The 20740-nt window shown below is 29.7% G+C and overlaps 2 protein-coding genes across 2 annotated transcripts; one reads left to right on the plus strand and one right to left on the minus strand.

The window, feature by feature from the left end:
• Positions 1–9379: 9379 nt before the first annotated feature.
• LOC121227990 (flavonol 4'-sulfotransferase-like) lies at positions 9380–11601 on the plus strand. Its single transcript, XM_041111012.1, has 2 exons — positions 9380–9415; positions 11125–11601. The coding sequence occupies exons 1-2, from the start codon at positions 9380–9382 to the stop codon at positions 11599–11601; spliced, it is 513 nt and encodes a 170-aa protein (XP_040966946.1).
• Positions 11602–11772: 171 nt separating this feature from the next.
• Positions 11773–13859, minus strand: LOC107932771 (glucan endo-1,3-beta-glucosidase 12-like). Its single transcript, NM_001327352.2, has 3 exons — positions 13679–13859; positions 12126–13433; positions 11773–12045 (listed from the first exon to the last, which is right to left on the minus strand). Exons 1-3 carry the CDS (start codon positions 13743–13745, stop codon positions 12011–12013), a joined length of 1410 nt encoding a protein of 469 aa, NP_001314281.1. The 5' UTR covers positions 13746–13859; the 3' UTR covers positions 11773–12010.
• Positions 13860–20740: the final 6881 nt, after the last annotated feature.

The raw sequence follows: 20740 nt of genomic DNA on the forward strand, positions 1-20740 counted from the left end.
AATTAAAATTTTTTTTTCCATTGATATCTTGAATATCTATTTATAATAACACATTAAATATTTTTAAGAAGCTATGGTGATTTAATTTACAAGGATCTGTTAAGACTTGATTAGCTATATACAAAATTTCATAAATAAATATGCATTATAAAATTTTAAAAATAATGTAAAAAAAACGTTTTTATTTACTTAAATGTTGTAATTTTTTATATTTATTTTAACGCTTTTTTTTCCAAAAATTATTTTTCACAATGCAAATATTTCAATACTCGTATATTCAATTCCGAAATTATAATTTTTTTACTAGAAAATTTATTTATCCGTTGTCTAATTAAGAGAAAGGATTGTATGAAACAGTGACGCCACGTCATTTGTACCAATTTCCAATAGTTTTATGCCGCATCAGCATTATCATCCTAAATTTCAGCATTTTCATCTTGAAAAAAATCAAATCTAAATTAAAATGCTGAAATTTAGGATGATAATGCTGATGCGGCATAAAACTATTGGAAATAGGTACAAATGATGTGGCGTCATTATTTTATACAATCCTTTTCCATCTAATTAATAAGTGGTATTATGAAAGTATGTGAGGATTTTTCTACTTAAATAATATAAAAAATAATTATTTATAGATATGGGATAATTTAATCATTATTTACAAAATGAGGTAAAAGCAATCGTTGATAATCGGTGTCACTTGAGTAATCGATAATATTACACTCACCTGGCAACAATCATTAGGTCATTGGTTAGATTTTTAAAAAAATTAATTTTTTTGTGTTGTCTGAGTGATTGCCGATATCAGTATGTATTAGCCAAAAAAAATACAAGTATTTTTGTACGAACAAAAAAATATAACTTTTTAATGGTGTCACTAACGTGTCAGGAATCACCAGTATATATTAATATTTAATTACATTTTTTAAATTAATTGAAACAAATGAAAAGAAGCTTGAAAATCGAAAATTAGATAGAACCTGTGAATGATCGGTCATGTCGGTGCAAGTCGTCAGGCCGGTGTCGTTGTGCTCACCTGACCCCTACGTAAACGGTAAAATAAAAAATCCCCATTCACAACAAAAAAAGGAGTTAGGATAAAAAAATTAAATTCCTTATACTTTCAAAAATCACAGTATTTCTCTAATATTATACAAGTGGATCCATTCAATATAACTCTATTAAAAAATTAAATTTTTAATGTACATTACTGACTTGACATGTTAGTAGCGCCAAACACTTTAATTTCACCAACTTTTACAGTAGATTTTGAGTTATTTTCTTATTTTATCAAAAAAATAAATTATTTAAATAATTAATTTTATAAAAAAATGGGATAGCAAGCTTTCGCAAAAAGTAATGATTTTTTTTTAAATTATTATTATTTGTGAAACTTAGGAAATATATATATAAAGAATAAGTGAGGTCAGAAAAAAGTTACTTTAATGATTATTCATACAATACATTTAATAAATGTGATTTTTAAATATATATATATATGAAAGAGAAAATAGCAAAGTGTGTGTTTTAATTTTATTTTTAATATGTAATTGCTTATATAACTCTATTGATATTTTACTTTTATTTATTTGATATATTAAGTATTTGATTAAATTAATGTCATAAGTTAATTGAGATTTTTTACAAAAAATAATATAAAAAAAATTAATTAAAAAAATAGGTTAGAGAAAAATTATTTACGAGAATGTATTATTTTAAATAATCCCTGTCAGTGCCACTTGACACACCAACGACACCACCCTGTTTTTCCAATTCAGCAAACAATTATAAGTTTTTTTTAAATTGTATTTAAAAAAATTTTATTTAATAAAATATTATTAATTTTTTTAAAATTTATATTAATATACAGATAAAAATACAAATTTTATAAGGATAAAAAATATTCGAAATAGGTCGCGCCTGTCAGATAGGCACGACATGAGGCGCAACACTGCTGCTCATGACCTGCTGCTCTGCTCCGGTCGGCTGCTCCGTGCCTGTGCCACCACCCTCCCTCCCCAATTGTTTTCTTTCCCTCATGCATGCATTAGTCATGTCATGGGGTGGGAGAAAAAAATCAAAATGGGGGACCTTATAAGCTGCGGTCCCCCCAATTAAAAATCAAGTTTGTGTTTCAGCAGCATGTAGGCCACCAAAAGAGAGAAAGAAAGGAAAGAAGAGAGAAGACAAAAAGAAGAAGAAGAAGAAATGAAAAAGAAATGTATTATTTTAGTAAATAAAATTATTTTGTATAAAACTTAAAGAGTTTAATTAAAAGATGTTGTGAAATTTTTTTGTTATTATTTATAAATTGTTTATAATTATTTTAAAATTAAATTGTTAGTAATTTAGGACTATATTATAAATTTTTGTGTTTGTAATTATTTTAAAATTAATTTATTAGTAATTTAGGATTATGTTATAAATTGTTGTGTTTAGTTTAGTAATGTAAACTTATTTTGTTAAATATTTTGTTAGTAATTTATTATAAAATTGTTGTGTTTTGTGAGTTTTTAGTAATTTAAATTTTTTTTAAAAATAATTGTATAGTTATTTTTTTAGTAGTTTATGATTAGGTTATAAATTGTTAGTGTTTTGTATTTTGTTATAGTTATTTATTTTGTTAATAATTTATGGGATTAGATTACAAATTGTTAGTGTTTAGTGGTTTAGGGTATTACAGTTTTTTAGTAATGTATTTTTTTAAAAAAAATTTATAGTTATTTTCTTAATAATTTATGATTAGGTTATATAAATCTTTAGTGTTTAGTGGTTTAGTGTATTATGATTTTTTAGAAATGTATTTTTTTAAAAAAAAATTATAGTTATTTTGTGTTAGTGTTTATAGTTTAGTGTTTTGTTATTTTTTTAATGTAATTTTATATTATTATATATTTATTTGATAATTTTTATTGATTTATTAAAATGTTGATTAAATTTGTTGTTATATAATTATATAGGTTGTTTGAAAGAAACTAATTAGGTATGTTTCTATTTCTATTATTTGTAATTCGTATGTTTTTTATATTTAGATAGTTTATATTTATTTTAATTATATTATTATTGTAGTCTAACATAATTTTTTTTATTGTACGTAAATGATGGGGAATTATGAGATATTTATCGTGTTTTGTTTCGAAAATTTTGAAATAATTTATTGTATTTTTTGAAATAAATTAAATAAATTTATTTTTTTAATTGCAGATCTGCAACAAATGGGTTCGTTGATTGATAATAAAAATCACATATCAAGTACCATTAATGTGATAGTAATGAAATTTTTATTTGGTAGTCATGTTATTTGTTGAATTAAATTATATTGTATTACCTATTTTGTTAATATAATAATGTCAAGGTTTGTATCGCGTATTGAGGGGCCATGTTAATAGTGTAGGGTTTCAGCCAGATGAACGCCTAATACTGTTCATGGAGTTAGCCGAGTTCGGATCAGCAGCATTGATCTGGACTTTTGATCTGCGATAGGACTTGATTTTCACTTTAGTCGAGCGATGGCGTCCGAAGACCCACACATTTCTTTTTTCGTGCGGGGAGTGCACCATCACTCTAGAGGACGTTGCACTATAGCTGGGGCTCCCCATCGATGGGAACGCTGTCACGAGCATAAGTTAACGACTCCACTTTAATTGTTTTTAAAAAAATTACGTTTTGGGTTGAGCATAAGGTAATGTATTATTTTAGTAAATAAAATTATTTTACATAAAATTTAAAGAGTTTAATTAAAAGATGTTGTGAAATTTTTTTGACATTTTATTTATGAATTTGAGGGCGAATTTTGGAATTGCTTAGGTTGAAGTACATAATAGAAAGAAAAAAAAAGAGAAGGAGTATTAAAAACAATCAATTTTAAAATACTTAAAAATTAAAGAGACGGGACTTTTTCTTTCATCATGCAATAAACAACATGTAATGGACAACATCTCAATTTCTATCCGATTGTGAGGATTGTCTAATATGGTAGTTTCGGAGCGGGAATTTACTCCAACTATGACCGATTAATCTGCATACTTCATACAGCTTCCCGTCAGATTTCACTCTAATGTCCATTTCGTTACGGATTCTGGATGATTGCGGACGACCTTTCGGGTTCCTACGCAACCCTTTGTCTGGGATAAGCTCGAAGGTCGTCCGAGGATCCTCTCAAGTAAATAGGTAAGGAAGCACGGGAAACTTATTCTCCCATACACGCAACATGTGTTCAAGGGTGTACACTTCATCGATAAATTGATCTACATTGAACGAGACTTTAGCACAAGTTGCCACGACATATGCACAAGGATAATAAAGTGTCTGGAACCTCCTGCAATCGCACCCTCTATTTTGGAGATCAACTCCGTAGGACCTAGGTGGTATACCATGTCGACGACCGATGATCTCATTAACGCGAAACATTTTATTACGTTGTGAATATAATTTTACATTTATCGACTTCACCATTCTATAGTTTGCAACCATTGCATCATTGACATCTTTGACAAACACGTGTCCTGCCTCCATCTGGTTGAGTTGTTGCTGACCCATTCTTGGCATCAAGGTAGCCAACCTGTAGAATGTAGCTGAGAAGACAGATGAAATAAGAAAATGTCGCGTTTTCAATAACACAACATTGATCCCCTCCACCAAGTTTGTGGTCATTTAACCGTAACGAAAGTCCTTGTCAAAACTTTAAGGCTATTGCCACGGCTCCACGGTACCCAACCATTGTCAGAAAGATGTGTTCGTCTGACCTTCCATGTCACTCTCAAGTCGAGTCATCCTCTACCAAAAAATGTGTGGTTCTTGCTCATACGCTGTGTATGTATTAAGAAAATATAAGTTACAGTCTCGCCAAAAAAATTTAGGTTATATATTGAAAGGATAAGGTTATTCTTTACCCATTTTAGCAACTTGTCTCTTCCAGTCTGCATTCTTATAATCACAATGAAAATTAGCCGCGATGTGCCGTATGCAGTAAACGGATCTTCATGGCACACCGGAAAGTCTAATGGCAGCAATTAATCATTTCTCTCTATCGGAGATAATGCAAATATTATCATTCCTAATAACATACCTCTACAGATTTGTAAGAAAGAATTCCCAAGACTTCATGTTCTTCTTATCTATGATAGCAAATGCAATCGGGAACACGTTCCTGTTCCCGTATTGAGCAATCATAATAAGTAAGATCTATGTATATTTACCGTATAGCCATGTCTCATCTACTTCCACAAACGGCTTGCAGTGGGGAAATGCACACACACATTGATCAAACGTTTAGAACATCTGTCGGAAAATTCTTTTTCTTGATTGTATTTGCTCATCCGGACCGTAATAAGGTCGCGTCTGCAACTTAATGACAGTCCCAGGTACGTACTCCATCATAGTGGCAATCCATCCTTGCAACTCATTGTACGATGAATCGAAATCTTCGTACAATTGCTTTATTGCCATCTGTTTAGCTATCCATACCTTTTGGTATGATACTAGATACTGGAATCGTGCCTGCATTTCGGCAATCAGTACCGAAACTCTAATGTCGACATGTCTTCAACTATTGGCATGATGCACGTATAAATAGTTTTAGAATCAAGTTTTCGATGATCTTCTATCATACGTGTTGAAGTACATATGCGAGGCCCAATAAATTTTTGTATCTCCCACATCTGAGACTTCTAGATAAGTGCAGCTCGTATCTGCCAATTGCAGCCTTCCGCCGACCTCTAACACTCTCCAATATATAGTGTCAATTTAGACTCGATGACTTTGTAGTCTATTGATATATTTATATTATACCACTCAATGGCAAATACGCACTTTTCCTTACTTTCGAATCTCTGGTCCACGAACAACTCCTCAGAATCAGAATATACAGCCATCCGTTGAGCAAGTAGTATTTCAGGGTACTCTAAGAACTCAGCTGCATGTGCCGCATCGGGGTCTATCCGAGACATGTGTGCCCCAGGATTATTGTGTATCACAATACGACGAATCTAGTTCCCGATTAAAGACGCATTAATGTTTCCATCCTCGTTCACACCTTTATCGTCAATATCATTCGCGACCTCGTCCACGTCGGAATCACTATCAATATCAACTTCATGATCAGAAGGATCACTACTATGGTATATATCATCACCAACCACATCAGTCTCGGGTGCAACATTAAGATCAATATCGATCCCATTTATAGTTGATTTACTATTAACGTATGATATCAGAACCACCATACACGGTTCTTGATGTCCATCTTCTTCACCTAAGAGTTGGATCTTCAGTTGCCTCCACACCAGCTAACTCAGCAAATAACTGAATCTGTGCATTTTGGTTGCTCTGAGTCCCACAATAAAGAGCGACCATTGTCTCCACGTCTTCATCGTCTACAAGTTCCATTTCAGTGAATTTTATGGGATCCGTCAAAATTGGAAACTTGTAGAAAAGTTTTGAGATCCTTTTTCCACAACGTTTATAAATTTTTCACTAATTTTTTCCTTCATATCATCAAACGAGATATTTCTATTAAATCTCATTGCTACTTGTTTGCGACATTCAAATATATATCCCACGCTTGTTGTCAAAATTTCTCAATCGAAATAAACGCATACGAAAAATTGATTCTCCATATTCAATACTAGATCTGTTAAAAAATTTTCAAAATTCTCAAAACAGTTTCAAATAGCAAAAAAGTTACATAAAATTTTTTATGCAAAATTTTTCATTAAGAAGCTAACAAAATTATTAATCTAACAAAATAACTTTAAATAATAAAATTTATAACAAAATTCTACATTCTATTTAAAAATAAATAAACTAAAGTACATTATCCTTCTTCTTGTTTTCCTTTCTTTCCTTCTTCTCCCTCTCTTCTTACTTCTGCTAAATTTTGTGTCTATTAATTTTCTGTATGTTGCTCATGATTTTCGGGAGAATATATAGGGGAAAATTTAAGCCGTCCTACCAAGAAGGCTCAACTAGTTGTGCCTTCTTGATAGGTGCAACTCGTATGCATACCACTCCCATACATATACACGGGTTCTATGCTGATCCGAAAAATATATTAAAATAATAATATTTTGTTAAACGAAATAAATTAATATTAAAATATTGGGTTGCATCTGTCAAATAGGCACGACCTGAAAAAGTAATCCATTTTCGTAATTAATCTGGCTGACAACCTATTTTCGTATTTAATTTTTTTATAATATTAGGGTTCTTTTTTTTTCTTTTTCTTTTTATGTTGAATGCTCTTATTTTTTATTTTATTTTATTGTTTTCTCTTCTTCTCCTTAATTGAAAACTCTAGCTGACATACACAATAGCCACTGATTTCGGTGTTTATCGTGGCCTTTTATGCTGATTTCGACACTAAAGAAGAGATTTTCTCCTTCTCGTTGACTTCTACCGTACAGATCTCCCAGTAGCCGGCTTTTAATATTCTAAAATAATGACCAAAGCTTCGAACTACTCTTTCATCAATCTCCATTTTGCACTGTCGAATCTTCACCAGTCGGAGATATGTTGTTCCCCATAGTTAAACACACCACCTCACCATTCAGATCATCAAATGAAGTCACGAAGCTTTGAACCCAAACAGAGTCAGGGGCTTCCACCACTAATACCCTATTTTTTTTGTTTTCTTTTTTTTTTCATTTCAGACCACTTTTTTTTAAATATATCGATGTCGATTGACACACCGATAAATATTATTTAATTACATAATAACTCGAATTGTGTATTTCATATTCAAGTTAAACTAAAAATTTTAATTTTTTATTTGAGCTTATCTGAATAATTCAAATAACTCTAATTATTTAATTCAAAATTTAATTTTTTATTGAAATTTTAATCGATTCAAATTTTACTCATCCCTATATTATAATATAAAAAATAAACTCTTATATTCCCCAGGGCTTCAAATGAAGTTGGGCAAAACTATATGGGGCATCAATAAAGGTCGTTTTTCTAAATTATTTATGGAAATGGGTTGCTTTTAAAAATAATTGCAGGTATGGATTGAAAACCCAAAAACTCGTTGACGAAGACAAGTTTTTCCTCGTGTCAAGCAAAAGCGTACTAATGTGGGTACAATTTTTAAAAAATTTACAAGAATAAGTCCATATAAATACCCAAAGTGGCAATACCAATTTTTTTTTTGTGTGCACCATCAATTAATATGAAAATAAAACTTACAAAACAGATTTTTATGTAGACCCAAAATCTCATTTTCCTTGTTTTCTTAAACAATGTGGGATGTAAGATATGTGTTTATATAGATTCATAAATAAGTTTACAGCTCGTTCCTAGACAATGTGAGATTCCTTCTTCTTCTTTTTTTAACTAACAACATAATGCTACACTATATTTTATTTTTTTTACAAAACAATTTCAATTTAGAAGTTATACCTAAAATATAATAATTATTTTTCATATTTTTAGATCTAGATTAAATTACATTAGTACTCACTTAACTATGATTTTTTTACCATTGAATTATAAAAACTTACAAAATGATCACTCAAATATTAGTTTTTCTTTTTTTTTTTGGTCACCCAATTATCTTGAATTTTGAGGTATGTAGCAAGAAGAAGAAGAAGAAGAAGAAGAAGAAGACAAATTTGAATAATTGAATGACAATTTTGTAATTTTTCATAAACAGATCATTCAAAAAAACATACTTAAATGACTATTTTATAACATTTTATAATTAAGTAATAAAAATAATTTTAAATATTTATTATACTCATTAATTTTTTTAATCCTAAAAAACTTTTAAAAAGAGATATCAATTTTTTAAAATTACAAAAAGAATATACTATCTGAGTACTAAACAATTCTAAAATGCAACAAGATTAAAATCTCAAAAGATTATTTTACAATATGAGAAAATGTTAACAAAATATTAAAAAATAGAAATTATTTTGTAAAAAAAAGTAAAATATAATGTAGTATTTAATCTTATATTGTTAATTAAAACATGATGGAATCCCGCATTTATAGGAACAACCTGCAAACATATTCATAAGTTTATATATTCGTATACTTCACATCCCACATTGTTTAAAAAAAAACTGAGACTTTAGGTTTATATAAAAATATGTTCTTTAAGTTTTATTTTTCATATTAATTAGTAGCACTAAAAAATTTAAAAGTAAGTATTCACACTTTGAGTCTCGTAAAATTAAAAAAATAGTTTATTTTTATATATTTTAAAAAATAACCTTTATTAAAAATTTAACTTAAAACACGTCTATTAATGTATTTTTAAATTTTTGGTCCATACTAAAAATTATTTTTAGGGTGGTCTATTTCCATCAATAATTTTAGAAATTCAGCATCGTAATATGCCCTACTATCTAAGTGGAAGGTGACGCGAGCGTGCACTACAATGGATGGGTGGACCAACTCTGCGCCCTGTCTTCAGGTCCTTAACACTGTGCAATTTAAAAAATTGAGATAATGATGTTTTTCTTTTTCTTTATATTTTTATTTTAGTATTTATTTATATATTAAAAAGGGTAATTTTTAAAAACAGTCACATTTGTTTGTCTCAGGTTACATTTTAGTCACTTATGTTACTATTTTGTTACAAAGTGATCACTTTACTGTTCAATTCCGTTATCTCTCTAACGGTGATCCTACGTGACAGTCCAACTAGATTTTAGATGCCAAGTTGGATTCCTAAATGGGATGAAAATAGATTTTAGATGCCAACTATTTTATTTGACTAGAAAAACTATTATTAAGATCAAAATAGTTGAAATCAAATTGACGGCTTCATAAAGATAGATACAATGGAGGGTTCGGGTATGCCTTCTTTGCATTCCTCTATCTCTTTTATTCAATACTGAAAAACAAAAGATTAGATTTTTTATTATTTAATGGAAACCCTAAATTAAAATTCTTGATATGAATATTAACAACTAAAAGAATTTCAGATAAGAAAAAAGAGATACCCACAAAGGGATTGTGAACAAACAAGCCGATTCAAATCAGAAAAAATCAGATTGAGAAACCAGTTATTCAAGAACGTGAAGAATTGGAAAATACAATGATTAGGAACGAAAATGATTACCATCTTCTTATTTGTCGACAACCACTTCATTTTAAGTCTTAGAATATAAATTTGTCAGTGAAGAAGACATACCTAGACCCTCTATTGAATCCTCTTTTGTTTTTGTACCTGAATAAAAAATTCTGATGATAATAGCTTTTTTAGTCAATTGAAAAAGAAAACTAAAAAAATGGAGGAGATGAACAGTTTTTTAACTAAGATTTAAGGTTTAAATTTCTTTAATTAATTAAATTTATTTAATAAAAAATCTATTCTCATCCCATTACGAAATTCAAGTTGGCACTTAAAATCTAGTTGGATTGCCACGTAGGATTACCATTAGGGAGATAACGAAACTTAACAGAAGAGTGATCACTTCATAACAAAATAATAACATAAGTGACTAAAACGTAACATTTCAAACATAAGTGACTAAAATGTAACTTGAGCAAAGAAAAGTGACTATTTTTGTAGTTTACCCTATTAAAAATTATCATCCCATCTCATTGCCTCATTAAAGAAAAAGAAAGAGTGGCAGCCTACTTACAAAGACATCATAGTATTTGCACTCATTAGCCTGTCCCTCATGGAATCCCAAAGTAGAGATGTGCTTCAAAAATCTTTCAAAGAGATGATATCTACTCTCCCTAAAAAGAAATGTTTGGGTTTTCCTGAAGATCAGTATCAATATCAAGGTTTTTGGTTCGCTTCGCCTTTTCTACAAGGAGCGTTGTAGGCTCAACAACAATTTCAGGCTCAACCCACTAATATCATCCTTTGTAGCTCTCCAAGAACAGGCACAGCCTGGTTAAAATCCCTCACTTTCGCCACAATTACAAGAACTTCATACAATGATTCCACCACCCCTTTACTTTCCAAGATGCCTCATGATGTTGTGCCTTTCATGGAGTTTGATCATGCCCAGTTTTCCACTAATCGACATCTTGGAATTCCTCTTTTAGCTACTCATCTTCCTTATTCCTTATTACCCAGATCTATAATTGATTCTGGTTGTAAACTTCTTCACATTTGCAAGGACCCCAAAGATACATTTGTTTCATGGTATCATTTCTTTGCAGGGTACTGCAAATCCCAAAATACTCAACCTATTCAACTTGATGAAGCGTTCCGAGATATTTTATGAAGGTGTAAGTCTGTATGGGCCTTATTGGGACCATGTTTTGGGGTATTGGAAAGCAAGTTTGGAACATCCAGACAAGTTAGTGCTCTTGAAATATGAAGAACTGGTTGAAGATACTGTTTTGTATCTTAAGAAAACAGCAAAGTTTATGGGTTATCCTTTCTCGCCAGAGGAACAACAACAAGGGGTGCCTGAAAACATTGTACAGATGTGCAGTTTCGAGAATTTAAGTGGCCTGGAAGTAAATAAAACCGGGAAACATTGTGAAGGGCAAGGAAATTTGGGGTTTGAAAATAACATTTTCTTTCGAAAAGAGAAGCTTGGAGACTGGAAGAATCATTTAACCATTGAAATGGCTCAACATTTAGACCAACGAACAATGCAAAAGTTGAGCGGTTCAAGTTTAAGTCTATAATTGAAGGCTTATAATCTATTTATCATCCATTGTTAACTTAAATCTAATCAGAGTTCGTAGTTATCCCTTTTAATAATATTACCTTCAAATAATATCATTTTGGTCAGGATTTATAATTATTCTATTTAATAATATTGATGGGTTTAAATCTTTAGTTGGAGCTCGTAAATAGCACTTCAATAGTTAAGTGACTTAAATAAAAGCTAAACATTATCTTCCCCATATGAATATTGTAACAAATATACAAATAGGACAGACAAATTATATAGTAAAATCAACAATCAACTAATAACAACTCCACCTATCCTTTCTATATAATAATAAATTAATAATAAATTAATATTAGATGCAAAGAAGAAAAAATTGCAAAAAAAAATTCACCAAATCTTTTCCCCTTTGTTTCTCCACTTCAATGCCCTGTTGGAAACTCACAACTCCCATATGCTGCAATTAAAAAAAAAATTAGAGGTATTTAAGGGTGGAATCGAATTAGAAGAAATTACGAGGGGAAAAGAATAACATACTAGGACGTTGGGAGACCACATAAGCCGCACCACCGAACTCGCATGTGCCAGTCACACGTGTGTTCTTCTGATAATAGCTATTGAAAGCGTACGAAGCATGTGCTTCGAGTGTGTTTGGATTATAACACGTCGCGCCAGGTTGAATAGGGCTACAATCAGCCTTACCCTCTCCGCAAGCATAATCCAACGCCGCTTGTAACTTCTTCTCATCGGCTTTCCCGTTTGCAACGCACCATGTCTGACCTACTTTCGCCTTCGATACTTCTCCGGCTACCGGAACCTGACTCGTGTTGCTGTTGACCGGCGTTGACTGACCGGTTTTCGCCTCCTCTTTGGTTAATGGTATGTTATATACTTTTTGTTCATTAGGGTAAAATAAACCGTAATTCCTTTCGGAAGTTGGACCGGGTTTTTTATTCTCATTAAATAAAGCAAATAAATAAACGTTAAGTGGGTCTTGAGGTCTTAAAGGGGTCCCATTACCGGTCAAAACTTTCCGTACTAAATTACCATTATACGACGCCGCATTGGATTCACTAGCACCTATTTCATCTTCATCGCCCATTGATGGCCAACCCGTTTCGGTCACAACCATCTTTACGTCGTCGTATTTAATAGCCGACATAGCTGCAAAAACGGCGTCGATTTGAGCTTCCAAAAGGCTAGAATATTTCAACCCGTTACCCGAATCTACTACACCCGGGTTATCCTTAAACAAAGCATAATCAAGTGAGATCTGATCCGAATTAGCCGAATAAGCAAAAAACGGGTACGCATTAACCATTAAGTAAGACCCGGTTTGTTTCAAAAAATCCAACATGGGTTTAATCACCGGTTCAATCAATTCCGGCTTAAACGAACCGGCCGATGAAGGATACGAGGTTTTTAAAGCACTGAAAGCTATCGGAGAAGAGATTTTAATGGCGGAATCAAGCTTGGATTTAACTAACGAAGCGTGGATGTTCTTCATCGCCGGTACGAGGTATTTGGTCGTGTTGGCCGGATCGACAAACACTTCGTTACCGACAGCTATGGCTTCGATTTTTGTCTTTGGGTAAAACTTTGTTATGTTTGCTTCAACCCAGTTGTCTGCAAACGACTGATCAGCAGCGGTGGATGAAAGTAGTTCATTAGGAAGTGCGACGACCACGGTTATACCGGAATCCGCTAACGCCGTCAAAACCGTCGCGTCGGTGTCGTAAAGCTTCACTTTGTTTATTCCTTGTGATTTCAATAGTTCCACGACTTTTTCCGGTGACGGTAAGTTGTTTGCTACACGACCGTAGTTAATCCCGACCGAACCCGAACCTGTAATAAAAAAGGTTAAATTCTGCTATTAGTCCTTATACTTTACAAAAGTTACAAATTTAATCCCTATACTTTTTCGAAGGTAAATTCTAGTCTACGAACAATTGTTATTGAGTTTTCACATTTCGTTACCACTGAAATTTTAAAATTTCGGAAAACACGAACTCGACTCATCAGGTTTGTATTCAAACATTAAGAAAAGAAAAGAAAGGAGCTTCCTTTTTTGAAGCTTTTAAAGTTCATACCTGAGACAACAATGGCGGATAAGAGAACAATGATTGAAACAAGAAGATAAAACGCCTGGGAAGCCATAACCCAGAGCTTGGAACAAAACAGAGATGAAAATTTATCGAAGAAATGAATATTTTGAGGATTTGAACGCTGTTTTATAGGGGGGAAGAGTGGGGTAAGTGGGGGATTGAAAATGGTGAAAAGTGGGTTAGAAATTTAATCCAACGACACCCACCAACTCGACCGTTTTTTCGTGTTTTTTTTCTTTCTTTAATCTTAGATTTAGATTTAGATATGGATATAGCATCAGGACCGTACGCGTGTTGTGATAATGATGATTTAGCAAATCGGACGGTGATTAGAAGATGTTCATTTTTGTCTTTATATGGATGGGGGTATTTTAGCAATTATAATGTTTCTGAAAAAACGTGAAATTATTTGCTTAAGCTTTTTTTTTTTTGTTTTGTTTTGCTCTAAATTCGAACGTTAGATTAACAGCTCTATGTCGGGGATTTTTTTGGGGGAGGGGGGTATTATTGGATTAATGTGTGTAAATTCTTCAAAAACATTCTTAATGAAGGGTAATTAAAAATTAAAAAATTTAGTAAATTGACTCTTAGCTCGATTAGTATAGGTATTATTATCAATGAAAGAGGACGTAAGTTCGAGCACGCTGAAGTGTATTATCCTGTTATTTATAAGTTGATGTGAGGCTATAGACAGTTCTAGACTTTGTGTCAGAAAGAGTAGATATGATCAAAATTTGTAGTGAAATTGTTTAAAAAATATTAAAAGATTTAGGATAAAATAAAATTTATGTTTCGTTTAGTAGGAGTAAGGGTAAACATAGAAAAAAATTTTACGAGGAAACGGTTATTGAGAGATTAAAATATAAATTTATTATATATTAATTTCCGATTTCATCATTTAAAAAAAAATTGGGATTAGTCTGGGTAAATTTCTTCCAAAACATTCTTAATGATGGGTAATTAAAAATTAAAAAATTTACTGATTGAGTCTTGATTCGATTGGTATGAGTATTGATGCCAATGTAAGAAGACATGAATTCGAGTACGCTGAAGCGCATTATTCTCCTATTTATTGGTTAAGGAAAGGCTATGAGTAATTCTAATTATTGTGTCAAAAAGAGAAAATATGATTAAAAAAATTAAAAATTAAATTCTCTTATAATTTTAATTTAAAATTTTAATCCAATCATTAATAATGTTAACAATTTATTTTAAAATTTATTTATTATCAAATATGCTTATTTAGTTGGTAATGTTTTGCTTCCAATAAGTTGGAATAATTGCATCAATATATTAATGACAAATTTTAACCCAAAAAAAAAACTATACATTTAATACTGTTAAATTTTAACAAGGTCGTTTTCTTAATTACACACTCACCGAATATTTTTTTTTTCAAAATGTCATACTTAAAAAGAATAACAGTTTTTCACCAAAAAAAAATATTTTAAAAATTAAATCTGAATTTTGAAATGTATACAAAAACTTATCGCAGATTTTAACCTCGAAAAAGATTGATTAAATTATACTTAAATATGTGAGAGTTTATGGCGTAATCATAGCGAGTTGGTGAAAATTGCAAGTCAAGGAATGGCAATAAATTTTCATTTTGTCCCCACAATACAATAAAGTAATAGCAAATTTTTTTCTTAATTTTACACTTAATTCACACTATAACACCTTATCTACAAACTATCTTAATCTTATATTATTGAATTGATTGAACCATTTGTTCTATCCATTATTGCATGATTTTGATATATATATAATTTGAATTCAAATTTTTTTAAATAAATATTAGAATATCATAGGTCGATTAAGTCTTAATTCGATTGGTATAGAAATTATTGTCAATGCAGGAGGACGTGGGTTCGGATGCGCTGAAGCGCATTATTTTCTTATTTATGGGTTAGGAATGGGCTATGAGTAGTTTTAAATATTTTGTAAAAAAAACAAATATGATCAATATGACGTATCTACGATGTGGGATGATAAAATTAAATTTACGAATTTAGTGTCTTAAGTTCAATAAATTTTTTTAAACATTAAAATTATAAGTAATTTAGTATGGGCAGATCTAGGGGGCTGGCAAGGCTTCCGAGCTCCCCTAAAGTAATCTTTTTTTATTTAGGCCCTTTATAATAGTGAAAGACAAAAATATCATTATCATTATATATATTTTTTATTTCAGATTTATTTTTCAAAAGAAGTTTTATTAATTAACCTTGGATTAAGTTTTGATATCAAATTTATTTTATTTTTTAAGTTAACTTGAAATTTAAAAATCCACTCTGTAGGTGAAATTATATAATAATTGGTGAACAAAACTCAATAATTTTTTAGGTGATTAAATTAATTATTCAAAAATTCATTAAAAAATCGTGATCCATCAATCTATACCGATTTATAGGTTATTTGATTTAATCACTTTCTTCAAACAGGTGTATCGATTTATTCTCGATCCAATCGGTTCTAGAGGCCCGTCCTCCTCAACTACATCAACCTTGGAGAAAACTATAAGGTAAGAAGCGGGTTTATAACATTTTTTCATATTTAATTTTAGAGATTTTATAATTTTTCAATTGAGTACATACTGAATTGATTCGTAACACCAAATTAGTTAAAATATTTTATTATTACAATATAGATATATTTTTAAAAAAAATCAAAATCTAACAACTAACGCGATATTGATTGTATTGGTGAAATTGAGACCTTAAGATATTGTGTTGCTTAAATTTATGTTTCATCTTACATAAATTATGTACGGACTTTTTCTAAATTTATTCTCGTTAGTAATTACGCTTACAGTGATTTCAAGGTCAGTCCGGTCGGTTTATATGATTTGATTAAAAAATTTATTCAACCAATTTAACTAATTTTTAACTCGGATCAATCGATCTGTATTGATTGAAACAACCATGAATAATTTGGACGTGGCTTTGGAATTATCAATCACTGATTCAACTCGTATCATATCTAAAAAATAACAAATCAAAATTCAACCTGGAAAGAAAAATATTTTCTAAAAAAAATACATATTCATCATTTTTGTGAAAATTACAAATTTTAAGAAGATAATTAATAATCGGGTTATATCGGTGTAAAGTTATATAATTTTGTACGATTAATACTTTAATGATCAAATTGTTGAATTTATTGATATAATTATACTTGCTATGCATATAAATTTCCGAATCGGTCCAATATTTTTATCATACTGATCTAGAAATACTGCATATATATATATATTTATCCAACATCTGAATTTTTTTACATAAAGCAAATAGTTATAAATTTTAACTTAATGCTAAATATGACTTATATGATCTATATGAATAAAATATGAAACAAGACGGTCTAATCGTGAATCGGTATCTCCGTTTAATAATTTTATCATAATTATTGAAATTTTCAAGCTACTTTCAAGATAAGATAATTTTTTTAAAAAAACAATAAATAAATATTAAAAAAAATAGAAATAATGCAAGTACTAAATACAGACTTCGAATGTGAAAAGCTGAAAATATGAAAAGGCTTAAGTTGAATTAGAGATCTAGGAAAAAAAAAAGGGTAAATTTCACCGAATTTCATTAAATTATTAATAAGTTCACATTTTGATCACTAAATTAAATTATTTAAAAGTTTTCATTTAAGTTACTGGACTATTATTTTATTTTATTTTTAACAAGTCTGGCTAGTTAGCTCCATGTGATGATTTGACGATTGGTACAATGGATCAAAGTACCTATCGATAAGTACAAAAACGTATCTTTTAAGTCCATCTAACGATTAGTGTCGGAGATTGAAGACGAAAGTTTTTTGAACTTTGATTCACAGATTCGTGACGTTAAAAGTTGTTTCAAGAAAAAAAACTGAATTGTAAGAAGGAAAATGAGAGTTTTTGATCGGAACAGGTGGTGCGAATAAAGAAGACTATATGACAGAACAGTCCAATAATTTTTTAATAAATATTAAATTAATAAAACCTTATTAATCATATTTTATACTAACAATTGGCAATTAATTAATTAATAATCAAACAATTAGGTTATAATCAAATATATTTTCCTTCTTCAAGTTGAAAGCAATCATCGATCCGTACAAATTGAGCCGAATAAAAAAAGGCCTTATGTTTGAACTCAATTTGGCCACAAGAAAATTAGAATGGTTCGTGGATAGAATTAGATATAAGATTATTTAATTAATAAACAATTATTTTATTCAAATTATAAAAAAATTGTATATACGGCTATTAATATTTTAATATATTCGAATCAATAAAAAAATTTCACCAATTAAATTCAATTTTTTGTCGATTGAATTTTAGCTCGATAGGTATGGGTATTAAGTGCGCTAAAACACATTATCCTCCTAGTTATGGATTGAGGGGGGAGTATGAATAGTTCTAAACATTATTTCAAAAAAACCGGATATAATCAGAATTTATAATTTAATCCAACTCATTATTTCATGTGCCGAATTTTGATTACCAAAATTTGAAAGTATTCAATTAATATCTATTTTTTATTATTTTAGTTTGATTTATTCATGATAGGTTTCTTTTGTCAATGCATAACAACTACTAGTTTTTTTTTTTTAAATGGCTGAAATTATAAGTTTTCTAAAGACAACATTTTGGACTGACCATATATTAAAGAGTTGCAATCTTTCACTCAATGTTGAGTTATATATGTCATATCCCATGCTTTTTTTCTTTTGTATTTATCTTGTGAATAAAAATACAATAAAACTGATTAAAATTTTATATATGAATATGAAGTTTTAAGAATTCACAAGCGAATTGTCGATTGAGTATTAACTCGATTAGTATGAGTATTGTTGTCAATGCAAAAAGACGTAGGTTCGAGTGCGCTGAAGCGCATTATCCTCCTATTTATGAGTTAGGAAGGGGCTATGAGTTATTCTAGGTATTATCTCAAAAAGTGCAAATATGATCAAAATTTATAATTGAGAGTGTGACAAGTATTACCTTCAACTCGTTTTTGGAGTTTAAAAAACTCAACTGACGATGTATTAAGTAATTTTCTATATTAAAATGATAAGCAATTGAACCTTGTTTATGAAATTAAAAAAAAATCGATAATATCAAATATTAACCTAAAAACTAATTTTTTTATATATCGTATTTAAAATTATCAAATTTAACAAAAATGGAAAATAAATATATTTTTTCAATAGAGACCTTAGAATTTGGTGAATTTCAGTTAAGAAAATTAAAAAATATTATTTTTTTAAGACAAAAAAATGATTTGCTCAACTCCATATTTGACTTGTTGTAATTGTTTCACACTTGTCGTTTTGCTTTGATGAAACAAAGACCCATTGTCACATTAACCTTTGAAATTGATGTCCTTTATTTGGAAGTCTTAATAATAAAGTAATTTCATATAATAATTAATTGGAAGATAATGTTGTAGGGAATTAGGGCAGGTGAGCAATGGGGGTCCTTCAATTGATAATTTCAATGTCTAATAACCTAAGTAGGCACATTTTTGTTCAACAAGTTTGTCTTTAAAGGGTTGGCCTCTATGTTGACTTTTTTTATTTAATGTTTAGGTTAGTTGTTTCTGATGGTAAATAATAGTGTTTGTAAAATTAGAGTTCGAGATGATGATGAGGAGGAGGAAGATAAGTCATCCACGACTTGACATTTTGTGCATCACTGATATTGTGGGTCTCTTAGGGCTCTTGGCAATGGTTGGTCTGATGATGGTGGGGTTAGAATGCAATTTTTAGCGGTTTAATCAAGATAATGCATCACTCTTATGTTTCTGAATTCTTTTAGTGTTGCGATTACTGTAATATTATTTTTATACTCTTTAGGGATTATTTTGCAAACATGATATTTGTGCATCAATTTGTAATGACTTATTTATCATTTATACTATGTGTCATGTTTTTGTTTTATTATTAATAGTTCCTATTAATGATAGTATTTTCTTTTAAGAATTTTTTTAGTTGGATTAATGATAATGTTGAACCTCGTGTGTTGGCCTGATGGTTAGAGTGATTATTGCCTTAGGTGTGGCTTAGGTTCGAATCGTGTTATTGTTAAAATTTTACTCTCCTTTTGTAATTCACCAAAAAAAAATTTGTGAGAATTTTGAGTTATTAGGTTCGAGTTCTCATCTTATGTAAATAATTTGTGAATTCTATTTATACTTTATTGATTTGGTTATATTTTAATAATGATTGTTTATAATAATAGTTATTCGAATGTGTATTATTTCCGTTAAAACTTAAAAAAATTTGATTTCGAGAATTAAATTAATAAATTAATTCTCAAAATTGAATTTTTTTAAAGCAAATTGAACACATTCATTTGAACATATGTGAAACTTTGAGTTTAGATGACATATGTTTAGGTGGGTAATCTTTTTAATTATTAAATTAATTGATACAATAAATATTGGTTGATGATTATTTAATTTAATATTTTTAGACTTTTTTTTGTTAAATATATTATTATTTTGAATTAATACATTTTTTTTGTGAATTACAAGATAAAGCCCGAATAACAAACACGACTAGCACGACTCGAACCTAGACCACATCTAGAGTAGTGAACACTATTGACCATCAGGTCATCACATGGGGTTCAATAGATATTTTTTTTAATATTTGTGATATAGATTTGGTAATAATGGTTATGAGATAATAATAATAATAATAATAATATATAATATAAAACACAACACCAACATGATATTAATATAAATTTTGTTTAAATTATTAAATTGTCAAAAACTATATATATAATATAATTATGATAAAAGAAAATATACAAATATGATATGAATACACGAATTATCAAATTTATTGTTAAATTTGATTTTTTAATGTTTTGGTATAATAAATTTTCTCTAAATTAAATTTGGTTAAATAGTTTTTTAAGAAATCTAACTTCAAATTATTTTTTAAAAATGAAAAACAAAATTTTGAGTTCCACTAAATCAGGTGTGGTACCCTGACCAAAAAAGAGTAGTACCCAAGAGTTCGTGGGCAAAATGACTTAGGGGTATC

This window comes from Gossypium hirsutum, chromosome A04 (assembly GCF_007990345.1).
Source record: "Gossypium hirsutum isolate 1008001.06 chromosome A04, Gossypium_hirsutum_v2.1, whole genome shotgun sequence".
Classification (NCBI taxonomy): Eukaryota; Viridiplantae; Streptophyta; class Magnoliopsida; order Malvales; family Malvaceae; genus Gossypium; species Gossypium hirsutum.